This window comes from Gadus macrocephalus, chromosome 2 (genome assembly GCF_031168955.1).
Source record: "Gadus macrocephalus chromosome 2, ASM3116895v1".
NCBI lineage: Eukaryota > Metazoa > Chordata > Actinopteri > Gadiformes > Gadidae > Gadus > Gadus macrocephalus.
In genome coordinates this window covers 21,397,532-21,420,739 of record NC_082383.1, presented here as the reverse complement: position 1 = coordinate 21,420,739, position 23,208 = coordinate 21,397,532, and the positions used below count along the sequence as shown (strand labels likewise).

The window sequence follows — 23,208 nt, the reverse complement described above, 5'->3', positions numbered from 1 at the left end:
ATAGCCTACATCCTGACTTGCAGGGCCTGGACAAGCTTACACTGCATATACAGACCTACTTTATGGCCATTCAACCAGCCATTGCTATTTGACCCATTGTTGTTATTCTGATATTGAGACAAATCATTATCACTGTCCAATAGCGTCGATTTGAGTCTCAATGTCTACTTCAAGTGCACTTAGAAATATAGGACATTTGCTTCATTTTGTTTATATGCCACAGGCCGAAGGACTAAATTAATATGTAACTTACGTGCTCCTTTTAAGCATAACATTGCTTGGGGAGTCCAATTCCTCCACTGTAAAGGGTTGAAAGTGCTTACAACTCTCTGCTATTTAGCATTCTATCTCCTCTCTACATGTAGTTGTGTTGCGCAAAATGCTGCTGAGGGAGCTAGCCTATTTGATTGATTCGCTGAATTGTCCAATCATGAGGTGTTAACAAAAAAGAAAAGCAATACCATTGGCCTGGGGCGCACACTGATGCGACCCGAGGGCAAATTTTCTTGCGCCAATGAAAAGCTGTGTCTGCTTGATAGACAGCAAAAAGTTAGCAAGCTTTCATTGAACTCAACGTGGCCGGCGCCCCTGACTTGGAGGAAGGCTTTAATTCAAAAGACCAATAACTAGCCTAGCCCAAATCATTGACGTTCAGACGCATTTAAATGGTTGCTGGGAGTGACAAGTATATCACACAATTAAACAAGGATAAACGCTATGTATTTTTGTTGATTTATTTTGTATTGATAATAGTTGATTAATAGTTGGCAGATATATTCAAGTGAAGACTTCACGGAGGGGCGGCGCCCTAGCGCCCTCTATTGACCCACCGCCACTGATTGTGAGCCATGAACAGGATTCTGAACTGTTGTCCTTTCCTTACCTGTCTCACAGTCAGCGCTTCGGTGCAGATGTTGTCACTGGATGACGTGTTGCTACAACCCACCACCGTGGTGTTGAACTCCTGCAGGGTTTCTTGGGCTGCGGTCAGGTCAGAGAAAGTCACGGTCAACTAAACATTTTGGACAATATACAGAGCCACGCTGAGTGAGTGAAACAAAGAGCTACAGTAGTAGAACTACAATCAATGATCCGATTTTGTAACAAAAAGCCTTGTTGACACTAGAAGGGGGTGCGCTGGGGGTCCTCACCGCCTCCCTGGCCCATGCCCCAGCCTGCCATCCAACATTCAGTGTTGTTCAGGAAGCTGCCCATCCCCTGGTCCAGACAGATGGGCTGGATGTAGTCTGAGAGCCTCGGTGCACTGGACAGCATGAGCACGACGATGTTGTCCCCGGTGAGATTGCTGAGGGTGATGGATTTCACCCCCAGGGTCATGTTGAAGGAGTTGGGGCCGTTCAGATTCCGGCGGCCCAACTCAACCGTCCAGTGGGAGGAATTGGGGTACCTAAGTGAAGGGAGGGAAACCACCAGGGTGAGGGATCGACGGCCATTGGAAACAGGATGTTGTCATGTAAAAGAAACCCTGATCCAATTGGATCACGGTGCAGATAGGCTTTTCTCTCAACAACAACGGCACACCTATTTTTATATCTCAGGATTGATACATGCGTTTTACAACACTCTGATTCATACAAATAAGCTGTACACCGCTTGATAAATGTGTGGACGACGAATGACTGTACTGCAATGAGTGATAGCAAGGGGTAAGGGATTATTATTGTCAGGTGTGAAATATTCCCCCCTTTATGTAAAATGTAAAATACTGTAAAAACTGAAAGAAAGGATTGATACATGGTTGTGCTCGGAAAATAACACAAAGAGCAACATACACAGAACACACGTCGTACAGCCTCATCGTGAAGACAGACGCAACAAGCCGACTTACATGGTGAAGCACGAGGCGTCGCTCAGGACGGCATCCGCAGTCACCAGGGTGCCGCCGCACATGTGCGTGCCGTTGACCTGCAGGCTAGCGATCCAGGGCCACACGCCGGCAGACTGCACCAGCCCCCTGCTGTCGCGGGTGTTCATGGGGGCGCTGCCGCACGTCAACGCTGGAACCAGGGACCATCATGGGTGGGCCAAAGAAGGCAGAAATGGAAGAGGTCAACAAACATTGTAATGCTTTTGAAATAGAAACCTTGCAGCTTTAGCCGAGCCGCGACCCAATGCTTTAGTCAAGGGAAGTAATCCAGTAAATTCTAGTTGGTTTTTCAGTATATTTTGTTACTTAAATATATGTATTACTGGCTTAGGGGGAATTGATCATTGGTGTGTCAGAATAACAGTCAGAATAATGTCAGAATAACATCATAGATGACCATATGATAGTTTTACCTCCACACTCTAGCATATCACTAGGGTACCACTGCGACGTGTGTCAACAAAGACCGAGTATCCAACACCCTCATTGTCCACAGATGGAGACAAAAGGATCCAACACCCTCATTGTCCACAAATGGAGACAAAAGGCCACTTACGTGCGGGGGCGGTCGGTGAGGCGGTGACTGGGCCGGACGGAGGGTCGCCACAGTTGAAGGTGGCGTCGCTGTCGGTTCCCGCGGATCGGAAGTCGACGAAGCCGGGCTGGTTGGTGGTGATGATACCGTTGATCCAGGCCTGATATTTTGACACTCTGGCGTATACTCCAGGGAAGTTGGGCAAGGCACATCCTTGACCAAAGCTCACCACTCCCGACTGGACCCACTGCACACCCTGTTTGCCTACAAGAGGACCACCAGAGTCACCCTTTAGGGGAAGAGGATCAAAGCCACGATGGGTGAGCAAAATACCTCAAACTGCATGAAGTTAGAGTCATTGCCAGGTCCTTTATAATAATAATAATAATAATAATAATACATTTATATTCAAGAATCTCAAAGTGCTTCAGAGAAAAAAATACCAAAAAACTATTAAAAGTGGGAACCTCAAAGAAAGTTTAGCTAAATGCTCTTTTAAAGAGATGGGTTTTGAGGTTCCGTTTAAAAAGAGCTGTAGTCTGTGGAGCCCTCAGGTGGTCAGGGAGGGCGTTCCATAGTCTAGGGGCAGCAGCAGAAAAGGCCCGATCACCCATGGTGCACAGCTTCGTATGTCGGGTTTGGAGGGTGTGAGTGGATCCTGAACGGAGTGTACGTGAGTTTGTCGGGGGGGTGAGGAGTTCCTGAAGGTAGAGGGGGGCAAGTCCGTGAAGGCACTGGTGGGTGAGGAGGGAGACCTTGTACTCAATTCTGAGTGGGACAGAGAGCCAGTGCAGTGATTTCAGGATGGGGGTGATGTGGTTATGCTTGCGCACCCTCATCAGGACCCTGGCAGCACTGTTTTGAATGTATTGGAGCCTCTGGATGCTCTTGCCAGGGATCCCAATGAGGAGTGCATTGCAGTAGTCCAACCTGGAGGAGACAAAGGCATGGACGAGCTTCTCTGCATCAGCCAGGGTGAGTGATTGGCGGAGTTTGGCGATGTTCCTGAGGTGGTATAAAGCTGTCTTACAGAGGTGTTTGATGTGGGTGTCAAATTAAGTTGTGGGTCCATTTTAACACCGAGGTTGGTGACGGATGTGGAAAGGGGGATGTTATTGCCAGAGAAGGTGATATTGGTGATGGTGGGGGAGCGGAGCTGATGTGGCGTGCCAACAAGGATGGCTTCCGTTTTATGGCTGTTAAGTTGTAGGAAGTTGAGCTTCATCCACGCCTCTATCTCCTCCAGGCAGGTGGTCAGTGTGGATGTTGGCAGAGGGGCAGAAGAAGTGGGGGTTGTCCTGATGTAGAGCTGTGTATCATCAGCATAGCAGTGGTAAGACAAGCCATGCCTGCTAATGACACTACCCAGGGGGAGCATGTACAGTGAGAACAGTGTGGGGCCCAACACCGAGCCCTGGGGGACACCGCAGGTGACGTTGTTGGTGTGTGATTTTGCTTTGCCCAGGGCAACGTGCTCAGTTCTGTCAGTGAGGTACGAGGTGAACCAGTTCTTTACATTTCCTGATAGTCCAATGGTGTATTGCAGGCGGTGAAGGAGAATATTGTGGTCAACCGTATCAAAAGCAGCTGTTAAGTCCAGGAGGATGAGGAGAGATGGGGAGCCGGTGTCTGCTGCCATCAGGAGGTCATTTGTGACCCTGACCAAGGCTGTTTCTGTACTGTGGCCATAGCGGAAACCAGACTGGAATTTTTCAAACAAGTGATGTTGTATGAGGTGATCCTGGAGTTGTGCTGCAACTGTTTTTTCCAGAACTTTTGACAGAAATGGGAGATTTGAGATGGGCCTGTAGTTGGAGAGGACTTCTGGATCAAGGGTAGGTTTTTTTAATGTTGGTCTGATGACAGCAGTTTTTAATGCAGATGGGATATGGCCGGCCAGGAGGGAGTGGTTAATGATATTGGTGATGAGTGGAGAGACAGCAGAGATGTTGGCCTTCAGCAGAGCTGTAGGGTCTAGTGCACAGGTGGATGGCTTCATTTTCCTGATGACGTCCTCCACCTCTTCCTTTGTGATGCTGGAGAAGGAGCAGAGGGTCTGGACAGAGTCAATCGGTGGGTCAGCAGTTTGAAGGGGCAGGGCAGTAGTGATGGAGAGGTGTGAGCGGATGTTATTCACTTTTTGTTTAAAAAAGTTGATGTGCATGTTGCACCTCTCCGTGGTGACATCAGATTGGGATGGTAAAGGGGGTTTGAGAAGGTGATGGATAGTTGAAAAGAGCTGTTTGGAGTTACCAGGGCTATTGTTGATTATTGCGGAATAGAACCTGGACCGTGCATTATTCAGGGCTTCAGCATATGCCCTCCTGTGTTCCCTGTATGCCTGTTTGTGAATGGTCAGACCAGAGGCCTTGAGTCGCCGCTCAAGGACACGCCCAGCAGCCTTCATTGTACGTAGTTCACTGGTGTACCAGGGTGCGGAGCGCGAGAAGGAGACTGACCTCGATGTTAAGGGGGCGTGGAGATCCAGGAGACTGCTCAGGGACTGGTTATATAAGTCCACTGAGTCAGCAACAGAGAGGGAGTCAGTTGAGCCAGAGGAGAGATGTTGAAGGTCCAGGGCCAGGGCATCCATGTTGATATTTTTCACATTCCTGAAGTGAATCTGCCGCTTTGGTTTGGTGTGGGAGGAAGGAAAAGGGAGCTCCATTGACACAACTCTGTGATCCGAGACGCCAAGATCATAGACCTGTAGGTTGCTGATGGGGGCGGAGTTTGAGATGACCAGGTCAATTGTGTGTCCTCTGGAGTGTGTGGGGGCATCAACATGTTGTTGTAGGTTGAGGGAGTCTCGCAGCTGAAGAAAATCAGCAGCGGGCTGGCATGAGGGGGTGTCAACATGAATATTTAAATCACCCAGAATGATGGTATTGGCAGAGGTAGTACAGAGTGTTGTGAGGAGATCAGACATTTCCGGGATGAAAGCAGAGTTGGGTTTTGGGGGCCTGTATATGAGTAGAACAGTCATGGGATGGGGGGGCTTGCATGTGAATGCAAGACATTCAAAGGAGGAAGTTGTAGGCAGCACCATGGGGGACAACTCCAGGTCCTGTTTGTGGATGACAGCTAGGCCACCACCGCGTCCAGTTCTGCGGGCTGCCTCCAAGTAACTGTAGCCTGGGGGACAGGCTTCGTTTAGGGCAGAGTAAACCTCTGGCTGGTGCCAGGTTTCTGTTAGACACATGAAGTCAAGTCCTTTTTCCCTGATATGCTCTTCAATCAAGCTGGATTTATTATTTAAGGATTGAGTGTTGAAAAGTTCAAATTTAACCAGTGACTGTGGAGTTTTTCTCAGTACAGGTCGCAGAGCCTTAAAATCCACTCCGCGCAGGTTGGAATCCACTCCATGAAATCTATCCAGCCGGGAGTGCTGGGATCTCGCGATGTTACGTCTTTTGCCCTCAGCCGTCTCAGCGGACCTAATGGATGTGATGAAGCCGGCAGGCTGACCATAAATAAAGTTTCTCCCTGAGCCTCTGTGGATATATCGAGGTCTACGCAATAGTCCTAGCTGCTTAATGGTGGAAATACAGGGTGGGATGGAGCGATTGTTGTACTTCAGCAGCTGTGGGGCGAAGTACGTCAACATCGAACCTGATGTTGAGTGATGTTTGCCTGTTAGCAGCTAGGTACGGACCCGACGCATCTGGGGAAGAGCTGGGAGGCAGTGCAGAAAATCCACGAGACAGTAGAGACAGCTTAGCAGGTTGACCAGGGCATATTCCTCACCAGGATCACCGAAAAAAAAAAAAAAAAAACGCCAGCAGTGACCAGGAAAATGTCACATCGGCTACTTGTTTTTAGCCGTTGTTTTTAGCCGTTACTAGGGATACCAAAATAACAAGTGAGCTACACGGCTCTTCACAATAACACAATAAAACTGGAACAACTAAAGACAGTCCATAAGCTTGCTTTTCATCGCTGATGTAGCTTGCAGGGAACCAAGTAGAGATTATATGTCAACAAAAAATCACTTTTTAAGTAAAATTGGCCAAAATTGGCCCAAAGATTGCTTGGAAAAGCGGCGAACAGACAGCGCCAGCGTCCTCTCCGTTTGTTGCCTAGATACAATTTATGATTGGTGTTGTGCTTTGGGTGTCTGATGCTGAATTGGTGGGGTACGTTTTGTTTTGCACTAATGACTTTTTCGTGCGCTATATGGCCTAACTCACTATGTCATCCCTCCTGCCTCACCAAATGCATTATTTTTGCATGCTAAACTGCATTTTGTTGTCCAGAACAAAAATAGTTGAATCTAATCTAGTCTAGGGAGCTCCTCTCAAAACATGACTGTTTAACAGTTACCTGACACGAGTCCTTCCCTCCAGCCGACAATCCAGCGCAGATCATGTTGTTGGTGATTCCGCCATAGCTGCAGTCACACTCCCTGTTGCCCACTATGGGCAGGTCCACTTCCTGGAGGATGTCCGCGGCTGGACCTATGAACGGAAGGAATGAACAGGACTTTGAAAAGGCAGCTCATGCTGGGGCCCTGCTGTGTGAAACGACTTGATTCACGGTCGTATCGACCCCCCTCAGTGGATCTGACAGTGCACAATGCAAGTGCAGAGACCCCACTCTAAACTGTGGCACACATGTTAACTAGTTAAATGGTACATGGTCTGCATATATATAACGCATTTCTAACCAGTGGCCACTAAGAGCGCTTCACAATATGTTCAACCATTCATGCACGCATTCACACACCGTCGGCGGTGTCAACCATGCAAGGCGACAGCCAGCTCGTCCGGACCAGTTAGGGTGAGGTGTCTTGTCTCAGAGACACCTCGACACTCAGGACTAGGTCTAGGGACATACGCCAGAAGAAGAAGACCCACCTCCAAACGAGGTTTTGCCCCAGCCAGTGACCCAGTTGATGATGCCGCTGTTGAAAGTGCTTCCGTCCGCGGCCAGGCAGACGGGCGCGATGTAGTCTGTGAAGGTGACAGCCGAGGAGAGCTCCAGCAGGCAGATGTCGTTGTCGTTGGTGAGCCCATTGTAATCGGGGTGACAGACGATCCTGGAGATGGTCCGGGACTGCTCGTTGGGGTTGCTGCCCGCCTGGTCCTGACGGCCCAGGAAGACCGTGAAACCTGTCGTGTCAGTTCTGATCAGAAAGGAAACAACGTCACCATTAGTCTCGTTCGCCTGAAATTAATGTTCATCGAGTTGTTGACGAACCAGAGATGAGGAACATGTTTTGGCTATTGCCGGATGTTGAAGATTGACGTTACGTGTCGAAGCAGTGGGCAGCAGTCAGCACCCAAAGATTGTTGATCAGAGACCCCCCACAGATGTGGCCAAAGCTCTGCACACTCGCCTGCCAGGGCCAGGTGCCCGGAGCAGCATCCACTCCTCCAACGATCTTGGTGTTGAGAGGAGCCCGACCACACACTGAAAAAGGTTCAAGGGTGTCAGAGAAGGAGCAATGGCCTCTATGAACGCCTGCTGCTGCAGTGCCCCTGACTAAAGACAAAGCCCACATTCTCTGCCTCACTTCATTTTTAATAGTATACTCAGAATACATTTAATTGATGTAGCTCTTCTCAAAAAAGTCAGACACTTTGCACAATACCAAAAAGAGTCAAATAAAGTCACGGGTAGATATCCATGAAAATATACAATGCCTATATATATGCAAAGATAACATGCTATGCACAAACTGAAATCTTTTTAGCGTGAAATAGATCAATTTTAAATACATTGATTCAAGCAGAATGTATGGGCATCGATAAGGAAATGGGGCAGCCTCTAGGGGAATGTAAATAAAAGGTCAAGTTAAATTATAATTAATTAAAACGTGGCGTTTTCATTTAGAATTTCTTACCATTTAGCTGTGAGGACACATCTGCAAAAAGAAAAGGGAGAAAATGTATAACAAGTGAATCAAATATAATATGATAATAATAATAATATAATATAATATAATATAATGATAACTATAATAATAATAATAAAATACAATTTTGTCAAAATAAAGTCCTGATGTTGTAATTCGGTGTCTGTTCCCTGGGAGGTAGTGCAGTCTGTTGAACTCAAACGTTTCTGAGTTTACAGCCATGTGAAAGTTGTGTACGTCCAGTTACCATTGATTACCATTTGATCGAATAACATATTTTTTATAGATATTTATCCTAAGCTACATTATAATAGAATGGTCATTGAATGTATTCACTAGGTAAAAAAATGTTAACAGATATGTTGTTCAACAAATGGGCGGAGCTATTTCAGGCAGGACCTATCAGTTGACAGCTCAACGGTCCAATCTCAGGCTCATACTCTGATAGGCGGACCATCGAGTGGCTGCTCACTGCAGAGCCAATAACACTCTTTGATAGGTCCATGGAATTTCTCCTACTGTGACGGAAATTTACATATCGTGACGGAAGTAGGAACAACGAAAAAACAAAACAGCTAATAAATCTGCTCCTGTGAGTGTCACTGATCCGTACCGGAAACCACTATATTTGTACCTAACCATAACCATGACCATAACCAACAATTCTACCCCTAACCTCTAAACCCCTAAACCCGACCATAACCCTACCTTAAACCCTAATCCTAACTATAACCCCTAAACCAAACCATAACCCTACCTTAAACCCTAATCATAACCACAATCCCCTTTTAACCCTTAACCTAACCCCTAAACCTAGCCATAACCCTACCTTCACCTCGTTGATTGACCAGCTTAAAACCCAATCAGCAATTTGACCCTGCAATACGCATCACTTGAGTAAGTCAATTTAAGACCTCTTATCTCACGAGCAAACTTTTTGAAGTTAATTCTTGAAGTTGGTTCTTCTCTGTTTGGTGTATCCTACACAATGGGTGTCTGACCCAACCCATTTGGTACTGTTTAGTCCTAGTATCTGTGGTCAGATGTTGGCATGCTGTTGGCATTCTGTGTCTGACATCTGTATGTCATACTTCTAGTCCTACAACAGGCAGCACTTTAAAAGAGTGACATCATACCAGGAAACGAGAGTGTATCTCAAAATAATGTCCTACAATAAGTGGTTAGATCTATGGGGTTATTTCTGGCACAACAAGGTTCCTGGGGTAGGGTTGGACTTGTTTCCCGCAACACCAACGCCTCGATTCATAATCTGACGCATACAGGTTTTGGCATGCTGTTGGCATTCTGTGTCTGACATCTGTATGTCATGCTTCCAGTCCTACAACAGGCAGCACTTTAAAAGAGTGACATCATACCAGGAAACGAGAGTGTATCTCAAAATCATGTCCTACAATAACTGATTAACTGGGGTTATTTCTGACACAACAAGGATCCTGAGGTTGGGTTGGTCTTGATTCCAGAAACATCAACTGAAGTGCCGACAGCTCCATTCATAATCTGATGCATACAGGCAGGGCCGGCGCTGGCCGTTTCGGAGCCCTAGGCGACTCGAAATCAACTTGCGCCCTGGACAGGTCTTGCGAGCGGGGGGGGGGGGGGGGGGGGGGGGGTGCTACGCTGACGGTTTCGGGCCGCCCTGACAATTGCTCCCGCGCCCCCTCGCTTCTCCGTTCGCTTCGTATATTTTAATTGATATATTTTTTAATTAAGGGCGCCACCAGAGGGCGCCCCCAACGCATTTGTCGCCCTAGGCGGTCGCCTAGCTCGCCTATGCCGATCGCCGGCCCTGCATACAGGTTTTTGTCAGTCTGGTTCATGGGGAATGAGACTAAAAGCATTTTAAATAACATTCAGGGATTCTCCACCAACCCACTATTGTGGTTCTGCTGAGTCAATTATTGACGGAAAATATGTTCACACAAAGTCAGTGGTGAAAGCAATTTACAAGTCAAAGAACCCCACTCAATGGCAGCTGCTCTCTTTAAATAGAGGGCAATGCAGAGTTTCTCTAACACAGGTGACAGAGTCTCTGGTGAGTCTGTACATTCTTATTGAATGACGTTCTAATTTACAATATAGTTACTACTACCTATGATTTGATTCATAATTATTCATCAATTATTCTTGCTACAATTTAATATACATTTCACACTGTCAAAGGATTAAATTGGCAATAATATAGAATACAATATATAATTAGAATTAGAATAATATATAGATCATATCCTAGGAATATTTGTGTGGTATTTTACGCAATCATTTTCTCAACTTTTGGTTGGTGTTACTTGAGTTTGTGGTGGAGATTGTGGTCGTCCTTCAGCCTTCAGCCCCAACAAAGTGGGGAACCACTCAAGGCAGCACCAGAGGCCTTAAGCTACCGAGTGAAACATGGGCCGCCTGTATGACTTCCTCATCGCATCGGACGATGGCATAAACAGATTACCGGGAGAAAGTGCTATTCACCATAATGTGGCTTATCTTGTTTGGTTCACATCGTCTTTTTAAGATGGTTGACGCAAAAACCCTGGTAGACAGCTTTGGACAGTTTTGCTTCTTGTTTGAAGGCGGTTAGTTCAGTTCCCTTATAAAGCATAGAAGCTCTGTCATTTTTTTAGTGTGCATTCTTAATGAATAAAGAATTTAACGAAGGAAACCAAATCCCATTGGGAAAAACTGCCAAGGAAAACCAGATATAAATTAAGGCAGCGATTGCAATACAAAGCTTTGAGCTTTCTTCAGAGTGTAAACCCTCTCTCACACACACACACACACACACACACACACACACACACACACACTCACTCACTCACTCACTCACTCACTCACACACACACACACACACACACACACACACACACACACACACACACACACACACACACACACACACACACACACACACACACACACACACACACACACACACACACACACATACCCACACAAGTGTGATCTGAGGACAAACAATCCTATCCGTGAACCGGTCTATGTCCAGGTGAGCTGTCCAGGTAGCCCAGGAGGAAGGAGAGGGGTACTTACCATGCACCACCAGCAGTAGCACCGCCACCCATAGCGCCTTGAGTCCAGCCATCCCAACAGTTTCAAGTCCTCAATTCAGTTGAGCCTTTTAAACCCTTTTTCTCCTCCCCTTTGCTTGTCACTCGACTGCCACAGCACAACACAGGTGGAAGACACGCCCACGGGACAGGACACGCCCACGGGACAGGTGCGACTGCTTCTGCCCGTGTAAACTACATCATTACCTCACCTATGTTCAGGGCTGTGTTAGATGGTTGGCCCATCACCCGCCACAAGTACTTACGTAATGCAGGGAATGCATGTTCGCCGGAGGCAGGCGGTCTAGCCTATAGTACATCTATGCCACCATGTTTAGGTAACCCTAACTCTAACCTAAATTGGGTAACAATGCAAAAGAGCGGCAAAACACTTGAATGCCTCAGCTCGCCCCTACTAGGCTTGGTACTTGGTCCGTTTTTTTGGTATTTTGGTATATTGGTTGCTGAAACAGTGTGTTCAAATTAGTTCTTTAAACTATAATTGTAATATTAAGTACTCGTATCGGTACCCCGTATCGGCAAATACCAAAAAGTAGTTACTTATACTTGGTCAGTGATCATGTAGGATGATAGTAAAAACCTCAGCATAGAAAAAATTTAGTAGTGCGACACTAGCAAAGACATTTCAGCACATCATCAAAACTGCCTATTCCATCTGATGCCAATTGTTGTCCCTTACTATTGTTATTTTTTCTTTATCTTATTGTTGTTTTTTCTTAATGACTTTTGTGTCTTTTCCCGGCGTCCCTGAGTGCCAAGAAAGACGCCTTCAAATTAAATGTATAATTTTTATTATTATTATTATCATCATTGAGGACTACAGCTGCAATGCAACAGTCAGGACAGGCTTGATGCGATGGACGTAATGAATTTAGTTTTTAGTTTAGGCTACCTTCCACCACGTCTCCCCATAGTGATATCATTGCCGAATGGCATTAGAAAACACCCGTTAATGCCAAAAACGACAAAAACTGGACTTTAACCCTATTTTGGAGACATTTAATAAATGATACACATATTGTGAGTGATTTCTGAGCCCATTAATCAAAACTTCCGGTAACTTCCTAGGCCTTCAACTCCAAAGTGCAAAGTCATTCTGACAGGGAAAGTGCAAGCTTGTCTCTATATTTATAACCATTTTTACTTTTAGATATGAATTATTGTTGATACTATTGTACAAATAAATAATGTAAAAGAAAAAATATCTTACAATATCAAGTAGAAATGTTTGATATTCTCTTATCAGGGTGGATGACATAGGTTGGTGGCACCGGAATTGAAAAACATAAAGTAAATGAAAGGAAGACTGTATTGTTTAAACCTTGAAGGCATGTGTGCTTTAACTCCATAATGTAAGTTAATAATCTGGTGTTTCAGTCCCTCGTGTCATGTGATCTTGTGTACACAAAACCTCTTCAATCCTCAACACATCGGCTTATTTACTAATTTGCTTATTTACTTAAACAGGAAGCGTTGAACAATACAATAAGAAAAACCACACCACACTGCTTGGGTTCGAAAACACATTTAATTTTCAAAACATACAATACACATCGCTTTTTAAAGCACAACAAAAAAGCCTTGCAAACCAAACGAAAAACGACTTGTGACGCCTTGGGAGACAAAAGACGGGACGCCGCCATCAGGGTTCCAGCAGGAGGTTGACTTTCACAACAAACAGCAGAGAGAGAGAGAGAGAGAGGGAGAGGGAGAGGGAGAGAGAGAGAGAGAGACGCGTACCACTAAACTAAAACACGACACGTCAAAGTGTTGGCGTCCTTGATGGGGCTTGGGGGGTCACGACAGGGGGGTAAAAAGATGGCCGGTCCGTGCGTTTTGGTTGGCCCCAAAAACCAGCCGTGACCATCGGCCACTTGACTCGTAGGCTCTTCCACTCATGACACTAGCTTAGTATGCTAACTCACCGGACACGCGGTACGTCGAGACTTTTCTCTCGGTGATAAACTCGATGGAAACTCTCCGTGTAACTCTGGGCCCATAACGTGCTAGCAGAGATGGTTTGCTCAACGATCCTGGCGTGCTTACCCAGTGCTAGGCCGAATATAATAAATGTAGAAATAACACACAGTGGGGCATCAGTGCTGTTTGACTGGAACTGACCATCGTTTATTAAAACGCGCGCTCACTTGACCTCTCCTCGGTCACATGTCAATTCAGGGACATCCTATTGGCTGCCGCTGTACACACAACACTGCATCCAGCATATTATTTATAACAAAGTAAATGCAACAGATTGTGACAATGGAGGGCAGATACTTGTACATGTCAAGAGAAATATCCCCTTTATCTTCGGCTACATCCTTTTTTGACTTTGCCTTTAAGTTTTTCCAGCAGGGTTTCAGTTGCGACTTGTCCCTTGTCTTCTTAATCCCAGTTGAGCCACTGAAGCGCTCTGCTTAACTCACCCGGGTCCCCTCCTTCTTGTCCAACGTAATCAGGGCCGGAGTGCGACTCACTTTCCGCACGGGAGTTCCGTGATGCAGCCGAGCCCACCCCAATTAGGGGGAGCGGCTGGGGGTTATTTTTCTAAGTACGAGCCCCTGAACAATGAAACGCTGCACTGGACAAAGCTGTCGTGCCTCCAAACCACAAAAACAAATAAACAAACAATTGAAAAATCAACTAAAGAACCCATTCAATTCCATTCTCAATATTGTACCAGATTTCTTTACACAAGCAATGAGAGGATGCATGCTATATACACTAATGAACAGGCTCAAATGGGATAGTGAGATCGAGCTCAACCTTCCTGCAGGAATCTCTGATTGGTGGGTGGGCGTCTCCTGTTTGACAAAAAGATTAATGCAGCACGAGCGCACCAAAGATAGTTTCTGCTGTTTCGTCTTTCAAAGAGGCTGGCTAGGCTTTATCAGAAAATCCACGATTTCCAGCTGTGTTATAACATGACCAGGTAATAATTCATTTTAAAACCTTGACATAATCTGTCAGATGTATATTAAACGACAGTTGACCACGAGGCGATTCTATCTATGCCTCTTCTTGAATTGCCTAATGTTTAAATCGACAGAGGCTTGTAATTGTGCATAGGATGATAAGCATATGATAAGGCGCAAGGAGCAGAAAAAGTTGACAAGGGTGCTAATGTAACCGGGTTGGTAATACCCTTAGTTTGAATTACTACTAGAGATGTCCGATATTATCGGCCCACCGATATTATCGGCCCGATATTAGCATAAAAATGTAATATCGGTCAATATCGGTATCGGATTTTTTTTGCCTTAAAACCGATAAAATATATATATATATATATTTTTTTTTTTTTTATAGCTCAAATAAATGTTTTCAAAATTGTGCAGTACAGTGCACATTGTAATTGACTCATATTTGTGCATTTATTCAATTAAGGTTATTGAGTTTTAGTTAAAGAAACATACTGCTATGTTGCACATAGTTGTTCAGGTACAATGTTTTATCATTTGTGAAGTCAAGTTTGCCCTATTTGTTGTGGGCATTGTCAAGATTATCTCAGGGAGAGTGTAATCCAAACTGTTGTCTGAGACCATTAAAAAAAATAAAATAAACATGGCACTTTTCCCTTAAATTAAGTTGAAGTATTTTTCTTATTTTGCACAGACAATGTTAACATTTGGAAAGCCTTGTTGCATTCAAGAATGCATCCAGTGGGGCATCACAATAACATTAAGCATGTTGTGTTAATTCCACAACAGGAGATATGTAATGTTACCTAAATTAGGTTTGAGGAAAAATAACCCAAATATCGACATCGGTATCGGCTGATATCGGAATCGAAAATTTAGAGTTGGACAATATCGCATATCGGATATCGGCAAAAAAGCCAATATCGGACATCCCTAATTACTACAAAAGAAATGTTTATAATGAAGATGTGTTGTTTTATTGACACCATAGCGACTGAATGGTGCAACTGCATCGATTGTCTATTTTCGCGCGCCGTACATACCACTGCAGATAAATCTATCTAGGCTGGAGGTGAGTACGCGTGAGCGATGTGGTGTTTAATGGTTTTGGCTCGTTTTGTACCGACCAATGTTGTGTATTTCACCTGTAAATATTACCTGTATGTAATACGAAAGTAACAGACATTTGTGTGCAGGAATTACTATTATATTTAAAGTAGTACTCCCAACCGTGTGTTGAGCTAAAGCTGATTAGCTAGCTGTTGGCTCGCTGGCGGGCTATCGGTTATGTTTTTTTTTTTTTCTGGATTATAATTGTTACTTTTTGTTAGACAGGTCTGAACATTAATGCAGTTGATGGTGGTTCACACGGTTTGTGTGTCGCCATTCAAACAGGAGAATAAAGAGGACCAGCGAAGACCAAGTCCTGTGTAGCGGTGTCGTCCTTCCAGCGCTGTTGGTACCCACACAAGTCGGCGGTTAAACACAATCGGTAACACTAATTTTCAGGGAAAAAAAAACGCTGGCAGAATTTTATCAGCTGGAGGCGTTTTCGTTGCCAGAACAACGTGAGCTAATCAACAAGTACAACACCTTCTAGACTCATAGTATTAGTCTAGTACATGGCGTAGCCTACTTGTTGATTTTCTTTTGCATCACAAGTTTTATAAAAATGTATGGGTCCCTGAAAGTGAGGCGACATAGTTTAGTGCTCCCGAAATAGTGGTCTGTATCTCATAGTATTAGTCTAGTAAGTATTTTTTTGCATCACCAGTTTTACAAAAACCTTTATTGCTACAAACCTGGTCACTGTAACCCGTAACTAACAGCCAAAATACACACACACCAGCAGGTTCACCAGGACGCACACAACTGCGAATTAGAGGTGGTTCAGTCGCGAACTGATTCGTTCGAATGAACGAATCGTTAAAACGAACGAACCAAACTGGTTCGTCTCTCTCGTTCGTCTCGTTATTCTCGTTCGTGACTCAGACTCGACTCCTCCCAGACCCACGACTCGCTGACAGTTCGTTCACTCACTGTGTGAGTGGTGAAGAGGGGCCGAGACGACTCACGAGAGCCAGACAATCGTATGCAAGACAGAAATAAACCGATTTCTTGGGGGGAAAAAACAAAGGGGCTTAGTGAGCGTACGATAATATGATTAAATATCAGTGAAATGGTAAATGCATGTCTTGTCTTTGTATATTCTTTGGGTTAGGGTTGACACATTGTTCCTTTATCTCGGGTATCTTTTTAATATATACAATAAACGATATTGACTCCCCTTTAGTCAGCAGCTGATGACCGACTTAAGTTACTAGATCCTTTGAGAGTCTGAGTCTGACTGACTCAGCTGAGAACCATGCAATGGGTGCATTCCATGATGCGATTCACCGCTACCAGGAACGGAAACTGGACTGACTGAACGAATGAACGATTCGCGAACGACTCCTCTTGGCGAACTGACTGACGCAAACTGGTTCACGTAAACAAATCATTAAATCCACCACTACTGCGAACCAGAACCCTTCGACACGCATGCTCCCACCCTCCTGTACTCCCAAGCCCCGCCCCCAGCTGGCCTGGCGATTCGCCCCCCACACTGATTGACAAAAAAACAAATAACACACAAACTCTTTAAATGTCCCAGGGTCGCTAAAATACACAATTCCGGTGTCAATAGAATAATAGTTCGAAATTTTTTGTATCCATTTTCCATATTTACCATTTATAGTTTACTGTGACGAATGTCGAAAGCAGAGGTGTGATATTCTTTTAGTGACTTTATGGTATCGTTCCAAGAGTAGACCAAGACCTTACTCAACCGAGCACTTAACATTAACTAACTGTCTTCACTAACTCCTCACTTACTGACTTCCTCAAGCAAAGCATGATGGGAACACATCAGCGACCAATAGCAGTGTTATAAACAATACAACAAACATAGCCCCGGAGCTACATTACTTTGAAAACCGATGTGTTTCAGTAACTGTGTAAACACAAAAAAAGGGGGAGAAATGTGGTAATTATTGAGTGATTATTACCCAAAGGAAATTAAATATATCTCGAATTTGTTATTACAGTTCACCTCAATTTGATTATTCCTTCATCCAAAATGTATTTTTCCTTTCATAGCTATAGTGGTTCAGAACTGCATTATTCAGCTCCCACTGCCATCTATTGGCTTAGACATGTCACAGCATAGTAACTAAGAAAATAAAGGTCCCAGAATCTTGGACAGGACAAAAGAAAAATCATGGATAATATAATATTACATAATACTAAATTTACAACAATGTTGTCTATAACTCAGATAAAAAGGTTAAGTCATGAACAAATTATTCCTTCTTTAAGAGCTAGAGACTAGCCAAAATGTGTTTAATCCTTTTCTCTTGGATGAAATACTCATTGGTATTATGAGTTTAACTGAGGTTAAACTGTGACTAAAGGTCTGTGCTTTTCTGACTGAATAAACCAGCAGACTGTTCAAAAATACACAATGTGTTGGATTGATGGATAAATATACAGATTTACCCCCCACCAGAATCAATTCAGGATCTCCACCTGGTCTCCCTTGAGTGCAGCAGAATGCAGGAAATCAAATCTACGATATTCAAAATCCCCTCCCCCTTTATAAACCTCATATACCCCTTTGGCTTCCTGGTGGCTGAGCTCCCCCAAAAGTCAGAATCTACAGTCACCCCTGCTAAATATTATATATTTTCCTATTGTTCTGCATATGTATATCTCATCAGCATCGCTGGGCTGCCTCAGTTCTTTGGCTGCAAAAATTAAAAAAAAGTCTTTGGCTGCATTCTCAGTTATTTATCTCAGTTTGACTGCACTCTCATTTATCCATCCTCGTCATTTTCACCACCACCACCTCTGAAGATAAAAACCGTGTTGTCATTATAGATTCCACCCTCTTCATATCCCCGCCTTCATATCCTCCAGAGTAGACTACTGCAATGCCCTTCTCTTCGGTGTCTCAGCAAAGTTACTTAACAGACTACAATACGTACAAAATTCCGCTGCAAGAGTTCTCACCCGCACTAGGCCCTGGCAACGCATCACTGCCATCCTCCACCAACTACACTGGCTCCCTGTTACTGTTTTCAATTTAAAATCATTCTCCTTGCTTTCAAAGCACAACATCATCTTGCACCTTCCTGTCTTTCTAACCTCCTGGCCCCCCGACCGACCAACTTGCACCTTGCGCTCCACTGAAGCCCACCTCCTCTCCACCCCCGCTGCACACCTCCGCACCATGGGTGACAGGGCGTTCAAAGGCCCTGGAGCTCCCTCCCACTTGTACTGCGTCAATGCACTTCCCTGTCCACTTTCAAACCTCTATTGAAAACCCACCTCTTCACCCTGGCTTTTCCCTCCTACCCCAACGCCTCCTACCCTGACCTTGACCTGGGCTGACCAATGCACCACCCCCTTCCATTTCTTCTTCCCATGTATCTTTTACCGCCGTTTAATGTATTATCTAGTTGTTTTGATTTTTATACTGTGTTTAACAAATGTTCAGTGTCTGTTTTATTGTCTCTGTTTGATGTCTAATGTTATTTTATTAACATTTTGTTTTACCTTTACTGCACAGTGTCCTTGGGAGACATGAAAGGCGAATGAAATAAAATGTATGATTATTTTTGTTATTATACAGCATTTGTACTGATAAATCATACTGATAATAATGGTTAGCTAGCTACTTTTTCAAAATCTGCCCATTTTCATCTTCTTCATGGCCTACTCTCATTTATTTGTTATGGCGTATAGAGTTCAACGTCGTCATAGCTGTGTACGTATTTAGCTTTCTGCAATTCAAGGCCCACCACGGTCGTGCCACTTGGGGAGGGGCCACTCATTTACTCCCCCTCTACTAATATCGACTTGGTTGCAACGCTAACAGTTTGTGAGTGCTTGCGTGTGTTTGTATGTGGGAGACAGTGAGAGAGAGAGTAGCGCACAGCTTTGGCTGGCCTGACGGCGCAGCAAGGAACTTATATATTATGCAATAGTTAGCTCGCAAAATCAGCCCGGCGGTCGGCCCCGAAACGTTAACAGCCCACCGGGAATTCTCTCGACTCTCCCGGTTACCACGCCGCTACTGAGCGTCATACTGTCAGTCCTCTTATCCTCAATAATAACACCAAACTCCTCCATCAAGTCCTTGAGCAACATCTTTTCAAATGTCAAAAAGTTGGATCCCCTTTGACGTGCCATATCTTAATTTAACGTGTCGTGCCATATCTTAAAAAATTTACAAGCCAAGCTAGCTTGCTACAAGTATCAAGTGCTGTAGTGTCAGCTGTAACAGTTAAGGTAACAACGGTTACATTTTTTCAAAAAGCAACGAGTTTACGAGAAGGCTTGGGAATATATTGTGGTCCATCTTTATCAAACCTACATCCTGAATTTGTTCACATTTCGCCGGAATCCATCATGGCAGACACTGAACACAAACTAATCCTATTTTAATCCTTGTTTAAACTAGTTTACCTAATCCAGAGTTACAACTAAAATGTGCAACGCATCTGTGATTAATTATGAATCAGTTTTAACCTAGATTTACTTACCATAGAAACCCTAAACCAGGATTAATCAATCCATGTTGGTGCAACCCAGCCATATTGTTTGTATTACTGCTGAAACAGTGGGTTCCCATTGACTGTTCTCCCAACTGTAATGGTATTATTAAGTACTCATATCGGGCATTCACACTTCAAAAACCTCTACAGCGGTATTCATTTGTCATCAACTTGTTTAACTGAATTTATTTTTAAAATGAAACTTTGAAATTGACTATTCTGCTTGTTAAGGTCATATGACACACCCCCAGTGTAATTACATTCCCAACCTTTAGTCTCTCCTAACCATTGCTAGCTAAACGAAAGACAATTCCAACCCCAAACAAAATAAGAAGCACATATCAAAAAGAGATATGTATTTATAACTCTGCACCTTCACATGCAGAGCAAAAAGGTAATATGATCAACACAAACTATATATCATGTGTAAGATGAGACTCCACCGACTCCAGCAACAAGACGCTGTGTGATCGTTTCTTTACATGATCACATACTTCCCTCCATGAGATCCAAACAACGTGAATATAAACCGGAGTCGAGCCCTTCCAGGCCACACTGCCTCTAGACCAGCGCAGAGAAGTGGTAGATGGAGGAGAGGAGGAGGAGGTAGGACATGGAGAAGCGTGCGTCTGACGCGTGACTGGTGGTGGGGACGGGGGACGGAAGACTCCCCAGAGTTTCCTTCAGGAAGCTAGCAAATCGCGTTGTGGAGGTGAACATGGACTGGTCGGCGGCTCTCTCTGAGCGCACCATGCTGCTGTTGCCCATGACGTTGGGAAGCCCGGCCACTTGGGTCCAAGAGTTGCCGCTCTTGCACATCAGGGGGCCTCCGGCGTCACCCTGAAACCAAACACACGTTGTCATCCCCACCGGCACCTAGCCACACACAGCCCTCCAAACTAACTCCAGAGCACCAACATGTGTCCACCCCTAGCTTGAAAACGGCTGTAACCTATGAATGTAGCCTACCAATGACAAATCATGCACAATTCTCACATATCGTTAGCATCAGGGCATGATTACCATATTTAAGTCATATTTTGGCCAAATTGTGATATCTGATTCACTGGGCCTCATTGGCTATATCTTATATCTATATCTTCTAACTTTTTACGCTAAATACACAATGAACTTTAAAATATGACTGAGGCATTATGCCAAGGCAAACGGCTATGGTGTAAATCTTGAACATACATTTTGGCATGGTGAGCAGTTGCGGCTAGTGATCAAAAAGGTCGGTGGGGCACAGTTATAGACAGTGGGTCTGGGGTCCCCCCCCCCCCCCCCCCCCCGCAGAATTGATTTCCTGTATTCTGGTGCATTTTGGGGATGGCCACCACCTATTTACCTACTATTCATTCAGAGTCATAGCCTACATCCTGACCGGGCCTGGACAAGCTTACACTGCATATACAGACCTACTTTATGGCCCTAACCCTATTCAACCAGCCATTGCTATTTGACCCATTGTTGTTATTCTGATATTGAGACAAATCATGATCACTGTCCTATAGCGTCCATTTTTTGTGAAAATCAATGTCTACTTCAAATGCAGTTAGAAATATGGGACAGTTGCTTCATTTTGTTTATATGCCACAGGCCGAAGGACTTAATTAATATGTAACTTACGTGCTCCTTTTAAGTATAACATTGCTTGGAGAGTCCAATACCTCCACTGAAAAGGGTTGAAAGTGCTTGCAACTCTCTGCTATTATGCAATCTATCTCTTCTCTACATGTGGTTGTGTTGCGCGAAATGCTGCTGAGGGAGGTAGCCTATTTGATTGATTCGCTGAATTGTCCAATCATGTGGTGATAAAAAAGAAAAGCAATACCATTGGCCTGGGGCGCACACTGATGCGACCCGAGGGAGAATTTTCTTGCGCCAATGAAAAGTTGTCTGCTTGATAGACAGCAAAAAGTTAGCGAGCTTTCATTGACTTCAACGTGGCCGGCGCCCCTGACTTGGAGGAGGGCTTTATTTCGAATGACCAATAAATAGCCTAGCCCAAATCATTGACGTTCAGATGCATTTAAATAGTTGCTGGCAGTGACAAGTATATCACACAATTAAACGAGGATAGACGCTGTTTAATGTATACAACTATGTATTTTTGTTGATTTAACGCTATGTATTTCTGTTGATTTATTTCGTATTGATAATAGTTGATTAATAGTTGGCAGATATATTCAAGTGAAGACTTCACGGAGGGTAGGCGCCCTAGCGCCCTCTATTGACCCACCGCCACTGATTGTGAGCCATGAATTAAGAGGATTCTGAACTGTTGTCCTTTCATTACCATTCTCACAGTCAGCGCTTCGGTGCAGATGTAGTCACTGGATGACGTGTTGCTACAACCCACCACCGTGGTGTTGAACTCCTGCAGGGTTTCTTGGGCTGCGGTCAGGTCAGAGAAAGTCACGGTCAACCAAACAGTTTGGACAATATACAGAGCCACGCTGAGTGAGTGAAACAAAGAACTAGTAGAACTACAATCAATGATCCGATTTTGTAACAAAAAGCCTTGTTGACACTAGAAGGGGTTGCGCTGTGGATGGGGGTCCTCACCGCCTCCCTGGCCCATGCCCCAGCCTGCCATCCAACAGTCAGTGTTGTTCAGGAAGCTGCCCATCCCCTGGTCCAGACAAATGGGCTGGATGTAGTCCGAGAGCCTCGGTGCACTGGACAGCATGAGCACGGCAATGTTGTCTCCGGTGAGATTGCTGAGGGTGATGGATTTCACCCCCAGGGTCATGTTGAAGGAGTTGGGGCCGTTCAGATTCCGGCGGCCCAACTCAACCGTCCAGTAGGAGGCATTGGGGTACCTAAGTGAAGGGGGGGAAACCACCAAGATGAGGGATCGACGGCCATTGGAAACAGGATGTCGTCATGTAAAAGAAACCCTGATCCAATTGGATCACGGTGCAGATAGGCTTTTCTCTCAACAACAACGGCACACCTATTTTTATATCTCAGGATTGATACATGCGTTTTTGAACACTCTGATTCATGCAAATAAGTTGTACACCGCTTGATAAATGTGTGGACGACGAATGACTGTAACCATTGAGTGATAGCAAGGGGTAAGGGATTATTATTGTCAGGTGTGAAATATTCCCCCCTTTTTGTAAAATGTAAAATTCTGTAAAAACTGAAAGAAAGGATTGATACATGGTTGTGCTCGGAAAAAAACACAAAGAGCAACATACACAGAACGCACGTCGTACAGCCTCATCGTCAAGACAGACGCAACAAGCAGACTTACATGGTGAAGCACGAGGCGTCGCTCAGGACGGCATCCGCAGTCACCAG

General features: G+C 44.6%; 1 protein-coding gene and 1 long non-coding RNA gene across 3 annotated transcripts in view; one reads left to right on the top strand and one right to left on the bottom strand.

The window, feature by feature from the left end:
- LOC132473328 (transmembrane protease serine 9-like) overlaps positions 1-23,208 on the bottom strand; it is a 50,003-nt gene that overhangs the window by 5,246 nt on the left and 21,549 nt on the right. The window contains exons 8-10 of one of the 2 annotated variants that reach the window (XM_060073414.1): positions 7,280-7,548; positions 6,747-6,880; positions 2,445-2,712 (exon numbers count right to left, since the gene is read on the bottom strand). In XM_060073414.1, coding sequence (XP_059929397.1) covers positions 2,445-2,712; positions 6,747-6,880; positions 7,280-7,548 — 671 coding nt within the window. The remainder of the gene's footprint in view (positions 1-2,444; positions 2,713-6,746; positions 6,881-7,279; positions 7,549-23,208) is intronic. The other variant, XM_060073405.1, reaches the window with a different exon arrangement.
- On the top strand, positions 17,985-20,274 carry LOC132473983 (uncharacterized). The gene is made up of 2 exons (XR_009529537.1): positions 17,985-18,287; positions 18,592-20,274. It is a non-coding gene; the product is annotated as an uncharacterized LOC132473983 (long non-coding RNA).